The 17,542-nt window shown below is 47.6% G+C and overlaps 1 protein-coding gene across 6 annotated transcripts in view; it reads right to left on the reverse strand.

The window, feature by feature from the left end:
- The window catches only part of ERI3 (ERI1 exoribonuclease family member 3), a 135,109-nt gene that overhangs the window by 98,397 nt on the left and 19,170 nt on the right, over positions 1-17,542 (reverse strand). For 5 of the 6 annotated variants that reach the window (XM_075508628.1, XM_075508627.1, XM_075508626.1 and 2 more), the window contains exons 3-5: positions 12,085-12,201; positions 5,659-5,718; positions 4,266-4,357 (exon numbers count right to left, since the gene is read on the reverse strand). In XM_075508628.1, the coding sequence (XP_075364743.1) occupies positions 4,266-4,357; positions 5,659-5,718; positions 12,085-12,201 (269 nt within the window). Of the gene's footprint in view, positions 1-3,631; positions 3,768-4,265; positions 4,358-5,658; positions 5,719-12,084; positions 12,202-17,542 lie in introns of those variants that run through there. The other variant, XM_075508630.1, reaches the window with a different exon arrangement.

Raw genomic sequence — 17,542 nt, forward strand, 5'->3', positions numbered from 1 at the left:
AGTTGCCAAGATTAATTCACATTGTTCTTAAGAGCAGGTAAACTGGTTCCATACACAGAGGGAGGCAATTTGACATTTCAGAGGAGATAAACCACACTAAAGAGCTTACGTTACAAGGGCTCAACCCTGGCAGACACCGAGTACCCTCTTTCCACTAAAACCACCTCCTGCAGTCAGCGGCTCGCTCAGCCCTTCAGAGGCACGTTACCCTCACCACCCAATGCCGCATCTATGCAATTTGCTTAATCACTAGTGACAGTTCCATCCTAGGTGCAGGATGAGGTCCAAGCACTAAAGCAGACTACACCAGGTGTCTGAATCTGGCCCTGGAGCTGTTAAAACTTGGAAGATAGCTCCTTGCAACAGGCTAAAGGAATCCTCCTGCTGAGCACTCGGAGGCCCGAGGACCGTGTGCCTAACGAGGCTGCATCCCCACTCATATTTTAGCTTGGCAGGTCTGGTGCTCCTTTCATCTTTTGCTTCAGGTAGCTCTCTTTAATTAATAACATTTCTGTGTCGACACAGGGAACTTTCCACCCAGAATGAATGGCCCTCTCTCATTAGAACCACGACTTGTCATGATGTATTCAAGAGCAGGAGTGTGATTCATTCCCTTGTCTGGGAACGAGGGGTGTTGCTGGGGGGTGGGGGGGAGAAGAGTCTCTGTAATGAGTGACTGATATTTGCTGAAGTTGATATGCGACTCTGTCGGCTTGAACTGCCTTGTCAGGACAAGCCTTCAGAAAGGTGATGTTCCTACTCAAGAGGTTTTCCTCATTAAAGAAATTGCATCTTAACAAGAGGGAAGGGGAGGGGCGGCAGGAGAGCTGCTGTCTCCCCGACTCTAGCCTGGTTCACACACACCGAGCGCTGAAAGCTGGCTGATCCAAGCGCAGCCAGTAGAGGATCAGCGCTCCATTTCTGAGCCCTCTCGCGCAATGGGCTCTCTCCAGCAGCAACCAAATCCCTCCAACAGGGACTCTCCTTCTGATGGTGCACCACACCCATGACAAAGCCTTTGGCGGCATGGCCGAGGACCTTGACTCATGCTGAACTTCCGTAAGCCCTTCCCAGATGCTTGGTATCCTCTTCTGGGCACCCAGCTCCTTGTGACTAGTGGTCCCTGTTGTCAGAGGGAAGGCCAGACAAACAGCTCTGTGATCTTCCAAGAAAGCTCCAACGTTCAAGTGAAATCAAGTCTGCAGCCACACAGTGCCTCATTCCCTGAAGATCCCCGAGCCAAGCAGAGGCTTCGCAGGTCCTTTAGCAGCTGAGTTTCCATCTTGAATCCTGCAGACTCAGACAGCGCTAGAGACCATCAGCAGAGAGTAGTACCTTGACAATCGCTCCTCCTCTGGTGCGTTTCTTTGAGCTACAGTGCCACACATATTGCAACTCCTGTCTTTGACAGGGCTATTTGCTCACCTTGTCCCCATGTCCACCACTTGACAGGCTTGGATTATATTCCTCCTCTTTGTTCCAGCCACTACCCCCCATGCAGCTTGCTCACCCCACTGTGCCTCCCGGTGCCCTGGCACCTACCAGTGGCACCCGCTGGAAATACCCACAGTAGACAGGCCTGACCAGAAGATACCATGCCTCACCTCTTCAACTGTACATGCAGACAGAAGCCAAACTAAATGCCCAGGTCATTGCTGGAGAAGCCAGGAACAAGGCTGTATGGTCTCCCACCAACAGCCGAGCTAAGGAGAACAGAGGCCAGGAACTCCAAACCACACGAGACACTGGGTAAGAGGACCGCAGCTTGCTTCCCAGGCAGCTGTCATCACTAAGGAAGCTGAGAAAAGGAGCAGCAGAGTTAGGAATGGACCTGCCCCAAGTTGCTGCTCCCTAAGTCAGGAAGCGCTGCACTCACCTCATTGTCCTGAATTCCTCTGGAACCCAGTGGGGTTTCTACCACGCAATGCTTCCACCAACACACTCCTCCAAACGTGGGCAAGCAGCACCACCTCCCTTACCACTGCCCCAGTGTCTTCCGTGCCCAGCGTGTCATCTCCACATGGCAGCAAAGGGCACCAGCTACACCGCAAGTCTTGGAGGGAAGCACGGGGTGATTCCCTGGAATACGTCCTAGACGTTCCACATCTCTGAGGCTCTATCTCCCTGTCTGAGTGGCCTTGTTTCAGCTTTCTGCCTTCCCTCTTTAAAAAGAGATGCTCAGTTCTGCTTTGCTAAACCCTATTTGGCAATGTGTCTAAACACACGCAAACTTAATTAGTTCAGGAGGGAGACTCGGCATTTGTGGTGACGGATAAAAGTAAAGGGAAATGAGACAAGTCAGAGCTGGCAGGGAGTCCTCACTCAAGCCTCATTCACTGGCACGGCGCTAATCAGATGTGACGCTACACGCTGCTGCACCCAATCGGCGACGGAGCGGCGTGATGTGCTACTCACCAAGCGGCTGCAGCCAGACTCCCGCTATCCATGTGGTTGGAAACACGAAATGTATTTTCTGCTTTGCCCTGGAGACGCTTCAGGATTGAATTCTGAAGTTAATGGTTTAAAAAAATTTTTTAAAAGGAAGATGGAGAAATGAACCACTCGCTGCAACCTCATGGCCAGGAGTGGAGTCTTCTTTTCCAGCTGACTAGTGAGGCACAATCCATGCGAGAGACCACCGCAAATGGCGAATTGAGTATCTCTGCCCCAGAACTGCATGTCCTGCTGAGCCAGCTCACCCCACAACCCCTAGGGCTCACCAGAAATGGGGTTCTTTTTACCTTTATTTGCCCACTGCAGAGCTCTGAAGAAAAAACAAAACAAAACAAAAAAACCCATCCAGAAGGTTGCCCACTCCATACAGACACCAAGTTAGGATGTTGTTATCTGGAAACCTTGTTATCCCACTGTGAAAGCGATGGAAAGATGGGCTTTGAGCACAGATAACTGTGTTCCTCACAACCATCACCAAAAGCAGTAAACTGGACTCTCAGAACAGCAGTACAGGAGTAAAGAACTGAGAAAAGAGAACAGATGAGAAACAGAAGTTTAGCACATCCCTGCAGCTGTCTTGGTGCTGGTCTCTAATAAAAGTTTAAACGTTATATATAAAGAAAAATAAGCCTCACTCCTAATTTAAACCAGTAACACAGGAATTGGCAATATATACCAGCTCTGGACACAGCCCCAGCAGAGACCCAGATTTTGACTCAAAAGCTCGCATACCACACTCCTGTCTGGAGCATGGCAAATTTCTCATCTCCACTAGCGCTTGTGCTGCTGCGTCCGTCCTCATATCTCATGTCTCGCTAATCACACCAAGAAGAGGCAAGGAGCTGCCACTCTAGAAAGACCACTCTGCAGGGAAGAACTGGTGCTGATTGCTCCCAGGCTGTGTGCAGTTTATTTAGGCTTCCAACTTGAGGAAACCAATGTCACACGGAAAACCAAATAACACTACTAATGAGTTGTGGATGTCAGTTTAGCATTGGATATGTCAAGCCCATGCTTTACCAGTGTGATAACAACAGGAGTCTTTACCTAGTGCTCTGAGGAAATAAAAAGCTGAAGTGAGATTACAGGAATCCAAGTGAATTCAGCACAATATGACACTGACCTGCAAACACCTTACAGATTAGACTAATCTAATTCTTAAGCATTTAACTCCATTTTTTAAGTAACGTTTTTAGGTTGGTGGTCTAGCTATTTTCATAACAAAACACGCACATACACTGACACTTGCAGATCCCAGTGCAGGTCCCCACCTGGTACTCTCCAGATACAGTCGTCCAGCTGACGAAGATGACCTTAATGATAAGAACACTGATGAAGCGTGCCAGACTTGGCTTGTACTCTCTTTCCAAAGACAACTCTGTGATTCACATCCAGTTAGTGTGCCAAGATGACAGAGAGAAAGCCTTGCATGCAGAAGTCAGGTAAGGACCATTGCTTGATTTGGGTGTACAGAAAGAGTTCCATGTATGAGCTCAGAAATATCCATCACTTTGGAAAGTATATTGGATAAAAGGGAAAACATCACAAAGCTCCAGTTTAAACCTTTCTTGGGGTTCTGAAAGGATTCATTCACTATAGGGAATATCCTAGGCAGTGATCTTGCACTATGGCCAGCACCTACCTGTCTTCTTAAACAACCCTCCACTCCCAGCTATGCATGGCAAACAATGATTTCCCTAGGAAACAAAGACTAGGGACAGTCGGAGGCTTGTCAGGACAAAGACACAGGCACTACAGTCAAGCATGGAGCAATAAAGCCCAGAAAAATCTCCCTCCCCTTCCATACTCACATCACTTTCAAATCCCAGTCTCCACAGGTCACAAAAATCGACTTGACACTGGGATCTAAGAGGCCTTCCTTCGCCATCCACTCGTCAACCCTCTGAAAGGAAGGCAAGAAAAGGGGATGAGTTTTGCAGAGACAGGCCGAGCCACAACAGTTAAACTCAGATAAGCTGCTTGCAATCAAGAGAGAAGAAAATTGTGATCTTATCCACCCTCTCCCTCTCTCTCTTCTCTCTTTGCTTGCCATCTCAACAACAGCACGTTTGGACCTTTGAAGATTTCTGATAGGAGACATCAGGCAACCAGAGCAGAGATGATCTTATCAGACACCGCAGCAGCTCTGCCCGTGGAGGGATGGAAGTTGTGCAGCGTTAACGGGACGATACAACTGCACTGTTACCTGGCATTCCTCCTCCACTTCTCCTTTTCCTGTACCAAACGGGCTCGCAGTGAGCGTAACTTGTGTCCCTTCCAGTGGGAAGAAAACATGGGCATCCTGGGACGGCATCCCTCACCTACAGCATTTCTCTCATGCTCCAATTCATACAGCTCCTCCAAGGGGATATGGGAGACGGGCAGAAATGGAAGGGCTGGGCACACACAGACACTGTGCGGCAGCCATGAGCAAAGCCCGTGATGTGAGCGCCCATGAAGTGCTGTCTCCATGGAGGATTTTAAAGCCTTTAATTTGATTTCCTCACATAAGCAATTGTTGCAATTATTCTGATTAGAAACAATTAGGTAACGCAGCAGTGGAAATCCTGACAGACACAATGCATCGAACAGCAACCTGCAGCCCGAGAGGGCTCTGCTCGAGGAGGTTTCCTTCACTATTTGACTACCAACAAAAGCTATTGATGGAGAAATACTTCCAAGATAATTAAGCCCTAAATGCTGTAGGAATTCAGCATTAAGCAGATGGCATTATTAGGGCTATATCTGCATTCGCACATCCTCCACATTAGATTTTAGAGGCATTTTCTTTCTATACTACATGTATTATTGAGCATTTAAATAGGTAGAAAAAATTAATTTAATAAAGTGCTGAGGGAGGAGAAAGAAAATGAAGGCAGAAGCTCCCAAAGCAGTGGTCTTGAACAATGTCTCGGTGCTTTAAAACTGGCTCGAGCAAGAATCGCCTCTTCTCCTATCTACTGGCAGGAGTTCGGATATCTTGTCAGCACCCTTGACATGAACAGCTGGAGATGACAGATCAATGGTTCAATACTCTCAGCAGCGTGTCACCAACGTGACAGCAAATGTTATTCTAATGAAGCTGTAATCATAGTCATATTACGCGGTTCGATTCTCAGCAAGGGGAGGGTGCAGGGAAAGAGATGAAGAGGGGACGACAGGACCAGAGGTCAGAGTTCGGGAACTAAAGGTTACTCTGCTTACCTCAAGCACTTGCTGGAGGCTCGGCTGCCCATCCACCATGCCTTGAATAATCCCAGTCAGCTGAAACAAGAGACAAACAGAAAGCAGGCGTCAGAGGAGCACTCAAAAGATCTTAGAGAGGTCTCCTCTCCTGTCCATCTCACTGCAACCAAAACATCCTCCCGTGACCCACGTGGACATTGCTGAGGAGCCAGCCACAGCAAAGCGTCCCTGGCAGCTCCACAGCCACAGGCAAGGGTACAGCTTCATCCCAAACGCAGAAATGTAGGGGGGCTCCTACCCACGCCATAAAACAGCAAGCTCTCAGCAGGCAGGATCCACTTGGGGAGCAGTGGTGCCCTCTGCTTCAGGTACCAGCATGATGCCCAAAATGCTGCCCTTTTTCAACACGCATTTCACCAGTTTTGGTGTTGCCCTGACTTACACAGGCAGCGGTAACTACTGGGGTCTCTGGCCATCCCTCTGCTACCGCGGTGACACCAAAATTGCAGTGTTAGATGAACAGAATAGACCACTATTGGTGAGAGCCAGCGTGGACACAATCACCTTCCCCTGCGCTCAGCAGCCAGCACGTGCGTTTTCCCATAGTCCATCACAGCATCCCTCTGCATTTCAAAATTGTATTTAAAACAACTGAATGACATCTGAAGAAAACCGCTTTCTTCCAGAACCCTGGTCTGCTCCGTTTTTCAGGAGGCTCCTTAGGAACAGGTCCTGCCAACAGACAGTCCTACTGACTGTACCCAGACTGCTTGGCTGTTTAAAGCTAGACACACGCATAAAAAGATGCAGTCTCATGGGCCTCTGCCTGTGTCTGCCCAGGATAGCTTGAGGCACATGGAAAATAGATAATTTTTCTGTCTGCCTTCCAACTGACAAAACTGTCTTTTAACATATTGAATATCGGAGGTCAGTAGCTTACCATCAATGCACCCAAGTAATTAAAAAAATCATTATTAAAACAAGTGCACACTACAGGATTTCACTTCATATGGCACTTTCCTGAAGCTACACATCTCACACGTTTTCATAAAATAAAGGTCAAACACAGCCTAGGAGCATGCCCTGCTGCCTGCGCATGCATCCAAGCCTCCAGAAGCCATAGCGTCGTCGAGAGGTGCTGACAGCCCCACCACCACCCAGGAGTAACTCTTCCACGCAGACCAGTTCAGCCTACTCGTAAAACATAAGCCCTCTCACAAACCACAGGGCTCTGCTTTATTAAATGTGTGGCAACTGAAAGAAGCTCAATGGTTTCTACCTCTCCGTTTCTTTGGCTGCTTGGCTTACAGCACTGAACTCGGAGGAAGGAAAAAAAAAAAGAGATTAAACTCCAATTAAACTGTAATTACATTTAATGAATACCAAATACCTGACTCACTGAATAAGCTGTAAGTGGAAAGATTATTTTCTCATAGTGACTTCCATGGAATGGTAATATATACCTTTTAGGGAAAGTATTTTAATTTTAAGAATGCAGAGTTCCTCTAGGTGGGTTTCTCAAGTTCATCAAGCCATTATGAGGCGGAATTTTAAGGAAGTGGAGGGACACAGACACTCTTTTATATTCCAGAAACTGTTTTTATATTAATCTGTATTTTAATTGGGTAACAGCTGCTACCTGCAGACTTCCCATACTCTGAGAGGCAAACAGATTTGAGACATTAACGCACAGCTCTTTGGAGCAGTTTTTAAAACTCACTGGGCTTGTTTTTTTCTTTTCTTGCTGTCTTTCTCTCCATGCATTCACCTGGCAGAGGTGGACAGCTCACCTACTGCAAAGGGCTGGCTCTGCCTCTCAGAGGGCAGCTTAAATCAAACCTCTGGAAGTGGCTTTTGGGGAACGATCATAGAATCATAGAATAGTTTAGGTTGGAAGGGACCTTTAAAGGTCATCTAGTCCAACCCCCCTGCAGTGAGCAGGGACATCTTGCACTCGATCAGGTTGCTCAGAGCCCGGTCCAGCCTGACCTTGAATCTTTCCAGGGATGGGGCATCTACCACGTCTCTGGGCAACCTGTTCCAGTGTTTCACCACTCTCATCATAAAACATTTCTTCCTTATATTTAGTCTGAATCTACCCTCTTTTAGTTTAAAACCATTATCCCTTGTCCTGTCACAACAGGTCCTACTAAAAAGTCTGTCCCCATCTTTCTTATAAGTCCCCTTTAAGTATTGAAAGGCTGCAATAAGGTCTCCCTGGAGCCTTCTCTTCTCTAGGCTGAACAATCCCAACTCTCTCAGCCTTTCCTCACAGGAGAGGTGCTCCAGCCCTCTGATCACTTTTGTGGCCCTCCTCTGGACCCACTCCAACAGCTCCATGTCTTTCCTGTACTAAGGATGACAGGCAACCTTGCGGTATCACGGCCAGCACTGATGTAAATGCCTTCTACCGCTCCAGGCACCTTCCAGACTGCATCTGTTCACCCCTGATGGCCACGGGAGGACAGGGTGAAATGGCCTCATCCAGACATTTCCCATCAGGAGGAGGGAGGGACGGGAAGGTGGACACAGGGGTCCCACCAAAGAGTCACTGCTTGATCCTGCCCAAGACTCCTTCCCTGCCAGGCCAAGCAAAGTACCAACTTACCCGTACAAGAACACATCGCCAAGCACACATGCACACAAGATTCACGCTGCAGAAATCGCACACACAAATACAAAGGGATATACCTGCTCCATGGGTACATTTCAATACACGTCAGAGAGTGCTCAAAAGGGACCAGATTTCTACTCTCTCACCCCTTCTGATCCTTTGTTATCAGTTACATCCATCTGTAACACCCAACCTAGTGCATTGGGTCTCCTACAGCATTATCTGGTCTTGCAGCTTTGATAAAGTATAAAAACATAAAACTGCACAATTGTAAAGTTTCACTGGCGATCCCAAGAAGCACATGGTACTTGGGAACATAAACAAGCTATAAGGCATTTATCTTTTTGTACGTTTATTGTCTGTTCCTTCAGGAAAAAAATCAATAAAAATTAATCATAAAAAGAGAGTAAAGTACCATGAAAAAGCCTGTACAAGCACCTTCTGTGTAGAGGGGACCTTTCACTTAAACTCCTGGCATGAACTTTCTTGGGCATCAGACAAACCACTTGCATCTTGCAAAGGGGCATGATGAGCTTTATATACCTAACAACAGCTTTTAACCATTTGCAAGCACTTTCCACCTTCTCTGTCTAAATGTTCAGCACACCCCTCATCATAACCAAGCCTCATGACCTGTTGTTTTACAAAAGCAGGCCAAGAGAAGGGGGATCAGATGAGGGCTACAGAGTGAGCCAGCACTGGAAGACGTTCTCCTGGGCACTGGTGTGAGGAGTCGGAGGAACCTCCTGTAGCCAGGGGAGAGCACAGACGCTCCAAAAGCTAAGCAAAGGGATGCCTTGAGGGTCAGCACAAGCTCTCCACCCTTGCAGACACCCATCCCGTGTTGTGCTGTCTTCTTCAAGAAGGAAGAGGGATGTGAGAGGTACTCCAGACCCAAGGAGTAACGTCGAGCAACCCCAGTAATCCTCCCACACACAGTCTATACCAAGCAGTCCTACTGCTTCCCAGCAAAGGCAGTGAGTGGAGGGGAAAGGGGAAAGCAGCAGCGGCACAGCAGACAGGCTCCCGTGTAATGTCAACACCACCGCTTTTCCTACAGAGTTTATCTGGGAAACCATCGTATTTCTACTCCAAGACAGTTTGCTGATTACCTAAGCACTTGTCTCTGGTGTACAATCTGATAATCAGGCCTGGTCTTTCTTTGTAGACAAAGAGGCCAATAAATCTCACCCTTTGTAAGTAGAGGTGCCTAGACAAAGCCCTTTACTGGCATTTAGCAAAATGGGTATTTTTCAGAAAACATAAAACAGCCGAAAGTCAATGGCAAACACTGGAGCTGTGCAGGCAGCGGCTCGGCAGGAGCTGGACACAGAGCACACCCCAGCTGTGTCCCCGGGGTCTCAGGGGAGCCTACACCAGCAGCACGGGGCTGAGCCCTGCGCCTGCCGAGCAGGAGCCACCGACCCCACAGGTCTACACAGCCGCTACAGCCTCTGCAAAAAAGAGGCCACAAATATGAAAGGATATTTTTGCAACTGTTTAGTAAGGTCCTCAGTATGACCAGCTTCACCCGTGGCTCTTAGGGCAGGGTTTCAAAGTCAGCCCCAGATACGGGGCCCAGGGACAAGCCCAGTTATCCCTCCAGTACGATCCCACTCCCTGGACCTCATGGCAGCCCCTGCAAAAGGCAGGGGGACCGCCAAGCCAGGAGGGACAGGGGCCGTGCTGTGCACCGAGCAGCACGGGCACAGTGAGGGGTTGCCCAGGAGCCAGTGGCTTCCAGGCTAGGATTAAAACCAGCACCCTAACCCATGCTGCTAGTAACGGAGAACTTGCCAAACCTGGCGAGTTGGACCATTTTGTGCCACCAGCACACACTGGTGGGGGCTCTGCGATCATTTTGCCTGCTGGCCTCAGCACTGCCCATTGTTACCCAACTCTGGACACAAGACACCAGACCGAAGTCAGCGGTAGAATCTAGAGCACGATGCTGCAGCTGGGACGCCCATGCCTGTCCTGGGGACTCCTGCAAATGCACGGCCAGCACACACACACGGCCTCGCTTGCTAAAGGGCTCCACACAGGAGACACAAACCTGCAGAGACACAAACAGCTGCTCCAGGCTCCCAAGAGCAAGAGAAGGCAGAGAAACCGGCACCGTGGTGAGGGAGCATGAGACTGACTGAATGTCTCTGTCACAAGCTTGGTGTCCAGAGAACCTCTCAGTACCCTCAGGCTGCAGCAGGTTGGAGGCTCCGTTCAGCTCAGCCAGCCACACCAAGCAAGTCATGCAGACTCTTGCGCAACAACAGAGCTGCAACGTTTAGCAGCAGGGGGAAGCATGCAACAGAGGAATTTCCAGAAAAAGGAATTTCGGTGGGCGTTAATAAGTGAGATGACTTCTCTCTAGAATTTAGATGACATGCAAAATGGACATTTTGGGCTCTACTCTAGAAGATGACGTTACTCTTACCCAAGATCAGGTGCAAACTGTGAGATTAATCACATTTGTACCAGCATATGTCCAGCAAGTCTCACAGGGATACGGACAGCTAAAGTAGTTGTCCAGCCTCCTAGTATTCAGGTTGCAAAACTGTTTCCATTATAGCCCTCTGTTTTCACACATTTATAGCTTTCTGAAAGCCCCTCTCCTGGGAATAATGTTTTCTGTGCTTAGTCTTTGTCTTTTTTTTTTTTTTTTAAAGTTTAAATAAAATACCTTCAGCTGGTTTTTAGTTACAAGAGAACAAAAAAAAAAGAAAAGTATTTGTTTTTACAATGTGGATATATGGAAGGGGCTGGTTGGTCCTGGACGGGACTCCACCTAACACAGAGGAGTCATTTTTCATCAAGTTAGTACACATGGGACAAGCACTTCAAGGACCTAAACCTGCAGCCACAGAGGTCAGGGAAAATGTATCATGGTGTTGGTGATCCCAGATGAGACCAGGACAGAACGAAGAACTTGGATACCCTGATTCCCATAGTCAATACTTGAGTCGCTGAGCTGGTCAATATTGAAACAGTAGAGTAACAGGAAAAAAGCCCAAAACAAAAGGAACTTAGAGACTTTGTTTTAATGGCTACAGCAGGGAGGAAGAACGCACTTGCAGAAACAGTTAACTTTGTGTTGAATGAAGAAAATATAATAAAAAAAAAACCAAAACCAAAAAACAACCTCTGCCCCCTTATTCCTTTGAACCATCAGGGACTGCACTTACTACCTTCATCCTCTCGTCTGTATCTGGGGAAAGGTGGCTGCAGCTTGAGGGCAGCTGTCCTCAGCAACGAGAGTAACCAAGTAACAAGAGGCCACTTCTCCAGCAATCATTTCAAGTGCCCCACAAGCATGACATCAAAAAGAAAGTCTTAAAAATACAGATATGGGTTACCCTACCACTCTGAAGGACTCATCAAATCCCAACAGGCAGGCCCACAGGAGAGTCATTTAGAGCCTCTGAACCATGCAGCGGCACAACGCTTTCTTCCCTCGGACTATGCTCTCTCTGACCTTCCCCACCACAGAGCAGCACGGCAAAATCACAGAGAGCTCACGGAGAGGCTACAGGATTTTGAGCATCAGCTAACATCAGTGCTTTGATTTTGTGGCCACCCAGGAAGATGTTCATTACTTGTAAATACAACTGATCTTAGTCAGCAGATCATAGCTAGAGTTACTTATGAATCCAAACTGAGGTCTTTACATGCTACTGCAATGACAGAAAGTGATTCCCCTTGTCCTTAACTCGAGGCTGGCATGACACGCTGCCTTGCAGCTGCACCGTGAAGAGGCGACCCCAACCCCGGGTGCAATGGAAACCTGCTTCCCAGGGAGACTCTTGGAGCACCGGGGAACCTTTGCACTTTACCTCTGTACAGAAGGGCGTAAGCTGGGGATGCACCACAGGCTGAACATACATGTGAAAGGTGGATTCGATCTCCATCGTCCTGCCATTCAGCTTCAGGATAGGGAATTCGATGATTTCCTGAATAGGGCAAAGAGAAAAGCAGCTGTTCATTTAAAACAAACAAAAAACGAAGCTGGAAATGATCCCGCCTAGCAAGCTGGCTGTAAAAAGAGGGGCCTGACAGTCCCCAACAAAAACAAGCCTGACGCGAAGCTATGCACTACGAGGGGGAAAGCGGTACCGGAGCACAGAGCACATCCAAGACGTGAGCGCAGAGGAGGATGGTGCCGACGCTCCTCACAGCTGGGACGGGCGGCAGGGACGTCTCTGTGCTCAGCGCCGCAACCACACAGACATCGCTGCCTAAGCCGAATCCAAGGAAGATGGCCCGGCACCGCTCGCGCGTGCTGGCACCACGCAGGGAACGTGGAGATGCACTTGCACCGGGCTCACGTCTGTTTAGCAAGGACACCCCAGGGGCTGTGCCCTCCCCAAGACCAGTCCCACCCTCTCCACCTTGCCGTCCTTTTGGAGGACACCACGCGACAGACCACAGGAGCTACTGCATGAAGCACCTCCTTCCCAGGAGAAAGCTGAGGAGCACTGCTCTCCTCCAACAGAGTGAGGAGAGGAGCTGGGAGCCCCCCCCCCAAATCCATCCCTATGGGATACAGCACAGTAGCAAGCCCTGCTTAATTTTCCTCTTTGTAGCCAATTTATGCTGATAGGGAAATAAAAACGTTCTTTCATCAGAAGAATGTTCAATTATTTGAATAATCAGCAATCAAAAATTTACATGGACCTGTTCATAAAAAGTTTAAACAAATCCAGTTGCGATGGATTTCTCAATTATGAAAAAATATACATGAAATTAAAAAAGCCGACCACTGAATAAAAGCGATAAAATCCTTTGTGTTCACCCCCCTCCTTCTCCACTCCCTCTCCTCCTTCCAGTTTAATGTAAGAGGAGAAGTGACAATTTGTTTGGTGTCTTTAAAGAATAATTTGTCTATGTTATTTAATAGAGATGCATGGCACCAAGGTTCTGGAGTGCAAATGAGCCCGCTGAGTGATATCCATGCAACAAGCCTCTCAAATCACTTCTGGAGAGAAACAGAGAGAGGGAGAGAGAATAAAAAAAATATTGCTTTTTAATATTCAAAAACAGTTTGCAAAATTTAATCAAACCAGAGCAAAAGCTAACATTTTTACCACTTTGACATTTTTATTAGCGCTTTCATAAATTTTTAAAACATGAATGGAATTAGTTTAACAACAAAAAAAACTGCCTGAAAACATCTGGAAGAGACAAATAAGAAATAATAAAAAATAAAAAAATCCAACTCCTGTGAGTAAAATTAGCATGTGGAAAATGCAGCCGCTGCAGAGGAACTAACACAGTTTTTGGACCCTGGCTGCAACCCTCACGACCCGCAGGCGGAAATTATCGTTAGGTCATACATATGAGCTGATGACATCACCACCCTGGCAGGCAGAGGGAGGGCAAGAAGCTGGGTGGGTAAATGGAAACAACAAATAATTTAAATAGCCAGGAGAAACACCCAATTTCCATGGTGGTCAGAGCCCATGGCTGCAGCAGGGCAGCTCCCCGGGGCACCAGGCACACAGCCCAGACCAGGGCACACGGGGAGCACGTGCCGCTGAGACAGAAAGTTAGAAAAAAAATTAAAATAAAAATAAAGCGTTAACAGTGCTGAAGTGCCCAGGTGTAGACACCGAGCAGTCAAGCTGCAGAGGACGCAGGGCTTAACCATTTCCCCGCGGTCGGCCGTGCCACGCTCGGTGCGTGCTGTGCAGGCTAAGGCAGAGCGGAGGTCTGGGCGCATCCTTCCCCACGGCCGTACCACCCCACCGGGAGTCATCAAATTTCCCCAGGAGAGAGATGGAACTCCACCAGTGGGCTGGAAGGGGAGAAGGACAGAGGCAAAACACCTGAGCATCGCCCAGATCGCCTGTTGTGGTGCAGCCAAACTCACCAGCTTCAGCCACACAGGAGCACCCGTGGAAACACGAGAAACTCCATCTGAGTAAGAAACGCTGGACACAGCTGATCCTCCCTTCAAAAGAGCTACCACGGATAGGGTCCGAACGCAGCAAGTTTCTGTTCAGAAGGAGAACGGACTGCAAAGTTTGAAGCCAATGGACAGAACGTCATAACAGAGCCAGGCTTAACCCCAAGACAACACCACCACATCCTTCAAACTGGGCTGGGGTGGCTCGTTGCCCCTTGGCTCTGCACCCCGCTCAGGGGGTGACCGTGGAAGCGGGCAAGCCCACGGCAGGACAAGACGAGCGTTCCTCCTCCCGGAGAGGGACACGCACCGGCTGGATTTCACAGCAGGGCTGCGTTGCCACACCGAGATTGGTCCTAAGGGACCAGAAACATCCTCAGGGGCCATCAAGTGGCTGGATGCAAAGCGAGACTGAAAGACAGCCGTGCCGCTGATCTGATACACAAAGGCGTCGCTCGCCTTCCAGAACCAAAAGCAAAAAGCACTTCCAGCAGGGTCACATTAAGACAGACGGAGAAAATAAAAAGCCGTACTAAAAAAATGTGGAAAATCTAACAATATCCAGAATTACTGCAGGTCTGTGGGAAGCGCACGGCCAGGAGCAAGGGTGGAACCCCAGGAGCGACTTGAGCGTCTCAGGAGAAAGCGCAGCCGCTCTTTTGGGCTTATTTGGTCAGTTTTTGAAGTAAGTGGTAAAGGACCTTTCCCAAAAGGCTGTTTATCTGCATGCTTCCTATAGCGGAGATTTTTTCCAGTCTCTGGCAGTGTTTGCTCCACTGGTATCTAAGGCAACAGATACCAGCCCCATGAAATCAGCCCCACTCCTCACTAACGACGTTAGCCAGTCCTGCAATGAAATTTAACCTGTGACACTGCTGTACTTTTCATTTAAACTTTCATTTGGAGAGAAGCAGTGTTTGGAGACCCTGCAGTTTGTCCTACTAATAAAGACAAGTGTTGGGACCTTTAAAGGTGCCATTCATCTTTTGCTTTTATTAAATTCAATTTTCTTAAGCCCATGATACATCATGAAATTAAGAGTTGACATTCCTGCAGAAACAAAAATATCTATCAAACATAAACAGAAAGGGAGAAAAAAAAAAAAAAAGAGGCCTCTATTACCAAGAATTTATGGCTTGAAGTTGATCTGTTTCCACTTTTTTCTCTCTGTTTTTTTTTTTTTTTTACAAGCATATGGTTTGTTTTAGATATCCAAAATGTTATTACAGATCTAGAATTTCATTAGTAATTATTATGAAATGGTGAGCACTTAGACTTACACACACACACAACCCCCCAACAGACCGTGACGCAGGAAGGCAGCCGGGCGCTCTCTCACGTTTCACAGCAGCCCGGTGAGCTCAACACGCTCAGCTCCATCTCCACCGTCAAGGACCTTTGCTGCTTCTTCCCAGGTGGGAAAGGTGGAGGTGAGCGGCACAAGGGAATTAAAAGGAAGAGGTTTGCTGACACTTCCTTTCTTTTATCAGAGTCTGATCATCCGTAAGTGCTACCTTGAGATCCTCACCCATTTCCATTTCCAACACTGAGTACACGTTCCAGCTTCAGCGGTGATTTGTGCCAGCAGCATTTGGGGCTTCTAAGACTTCCCCCCGCCCCCCAGCTTTTCCTTACAGCACAACCAGAAGTTATGGATGTGCTGAAATCATGCTGAGGGTGTCCAGAGGCTGCAAATAGCCGCAAGCTACCAGAAGAACAAATGTACCCATTTGAATTTTGTGAGCACTGCAATTAGGTATTTTATTTAGCGCTGCAAAGTAACTTGAAAGGAAATCCAGGATTCAAACCACAGCAATAAATAAGCGGCTTTTTATTTTCCTTTCATTGTCATGAAAAGTTGAACATGTTTTCTGTAGAGAAATTCTGCACGCGGCTCCCAATTACAAGGCATTTGCATTTATATTGTTGGAACACAGAGCTTCTAAAATCAATATTAACACGCTTAAAGAAAAAGACATCGGCACCCTGTCCCTCCCCTCAGCTGTGCCCCCAAACACGGTAACAATAGGAACCTACAGAGCCGGAGGCTTATACATATCCATTACCAGGTCCACTCTCTTTACAACAATCTTGCATTTATGATTTCACGGTACTTCAAGCAAATCTGTGTGACAGCTTGCTCAGAAATTTTGCCTTTAAAAAAAAAAAATGTTCCCATAAAAAAGAGGTCCCAGGTGCAAGCCTCCCATGCAACCTGGCTGTCCCAGGCCAGTGGGCTGAGCAGCAGCAGGAGGCTGCAGGGTAACTGCGGAATGGCTAGGGACTTCCTTTTAAGAGGGATTTGAAAAATTCATAAGGGCATGTGAAAGCACTGCTATAAACCCAGCCTTTCCCTACCCAACCAACCTAAATGAAACTCCCGTCCCTTTAACAGCAGAGCAGGGATGCACGAATTCAGCTGTCTTGATCTTCTTGCTAATAAAAGAAATGAACAAGCACGCAACTCTACTCGCTAAATAATTTCCTGTAACAGACAGATCTCGAGTTCAGAGAAGAAAGCACCTGAAGTTACACTAATTCCCACAGAGGAATCTTTTTGCTTAACATTTTGGATCTGGGGACCACTAACATCATTAGACGAAAAGAATACAGTGCCCAGCAAGAACTTCCTGGCTCTCAAAACCTTTTAATCCAGAAGCCCACATGCAAAGTGGACAGGGCACATTTCAGGACACTGAAAAACATATATTTGAGGAAGACCGTGTGGCCTGTTCAGTTCAAAAACTACCAGAGAATAATTTATCCCTTGCATCCACCCCCATGTGAAGAAGTTTAATAAACACAAGAATAAAAGATGCCCATAAAAATCAGAGTTGACTGTTCAAAATGCAATAAACACAAGCAGAGGCTGTTGAGAGAAAGGGATTTTTTCTGATAAGGAAAAGCATAAAACTTCCTACCAAAAGACCCCTTTACACCTTCAAAAAAGGTACGGGCGGAAGAGGCAAGGGAGTCTCCGTGGAGAGGGACAGGCTCAGCACCAGCTCATTTTGTTGAGGGATTTTGTTCCCCCCCCACCCCCCCCCGCCCCGCTTTAAAGAAAAAAGTAATTTTATGCACAAGGAGCTTATTTCTTAAACAAACACTCATGTTTTTGATTTACACCACGGGCTGCTCCTAAATAATTTATGGCGGGTTAAATTTATTGCACAGCCCTGGCCGGCTGCAAATTCGAATTGCCAAATAATTAGATTTTAGGGCAATGCTTATAAATTATCCGCCGATTTGTCCGGACTTGTTTGTCAGTTGCTTTGTGCTTCAGGTCATCTTTGGCATTTCGCTGTTTGTGTTTTAATTGCTGATTTACACTTTGACAGATGAGAGTTGATGCCTCCAAGATCGGGGAGGGGGCGGGGGGGTGAAGA

This window comes from Mycteria americana, chromosome 7 (assembly GCF_035582795.1).
Source record: "Mycteria americana isolate JAX WOST 10 ecotype Jacksonville Zoo and Gardens chromosome 7, USCA_MyAme_1.0, whole genome shotgun sequence".
In the NCBI taxonomy this organism is placed as follows: Eukaryota; Metazoa; Chordata; class Aves; order Ciconiiformes; family Ciconiidae; genus Mycteria; species Mycteria americana.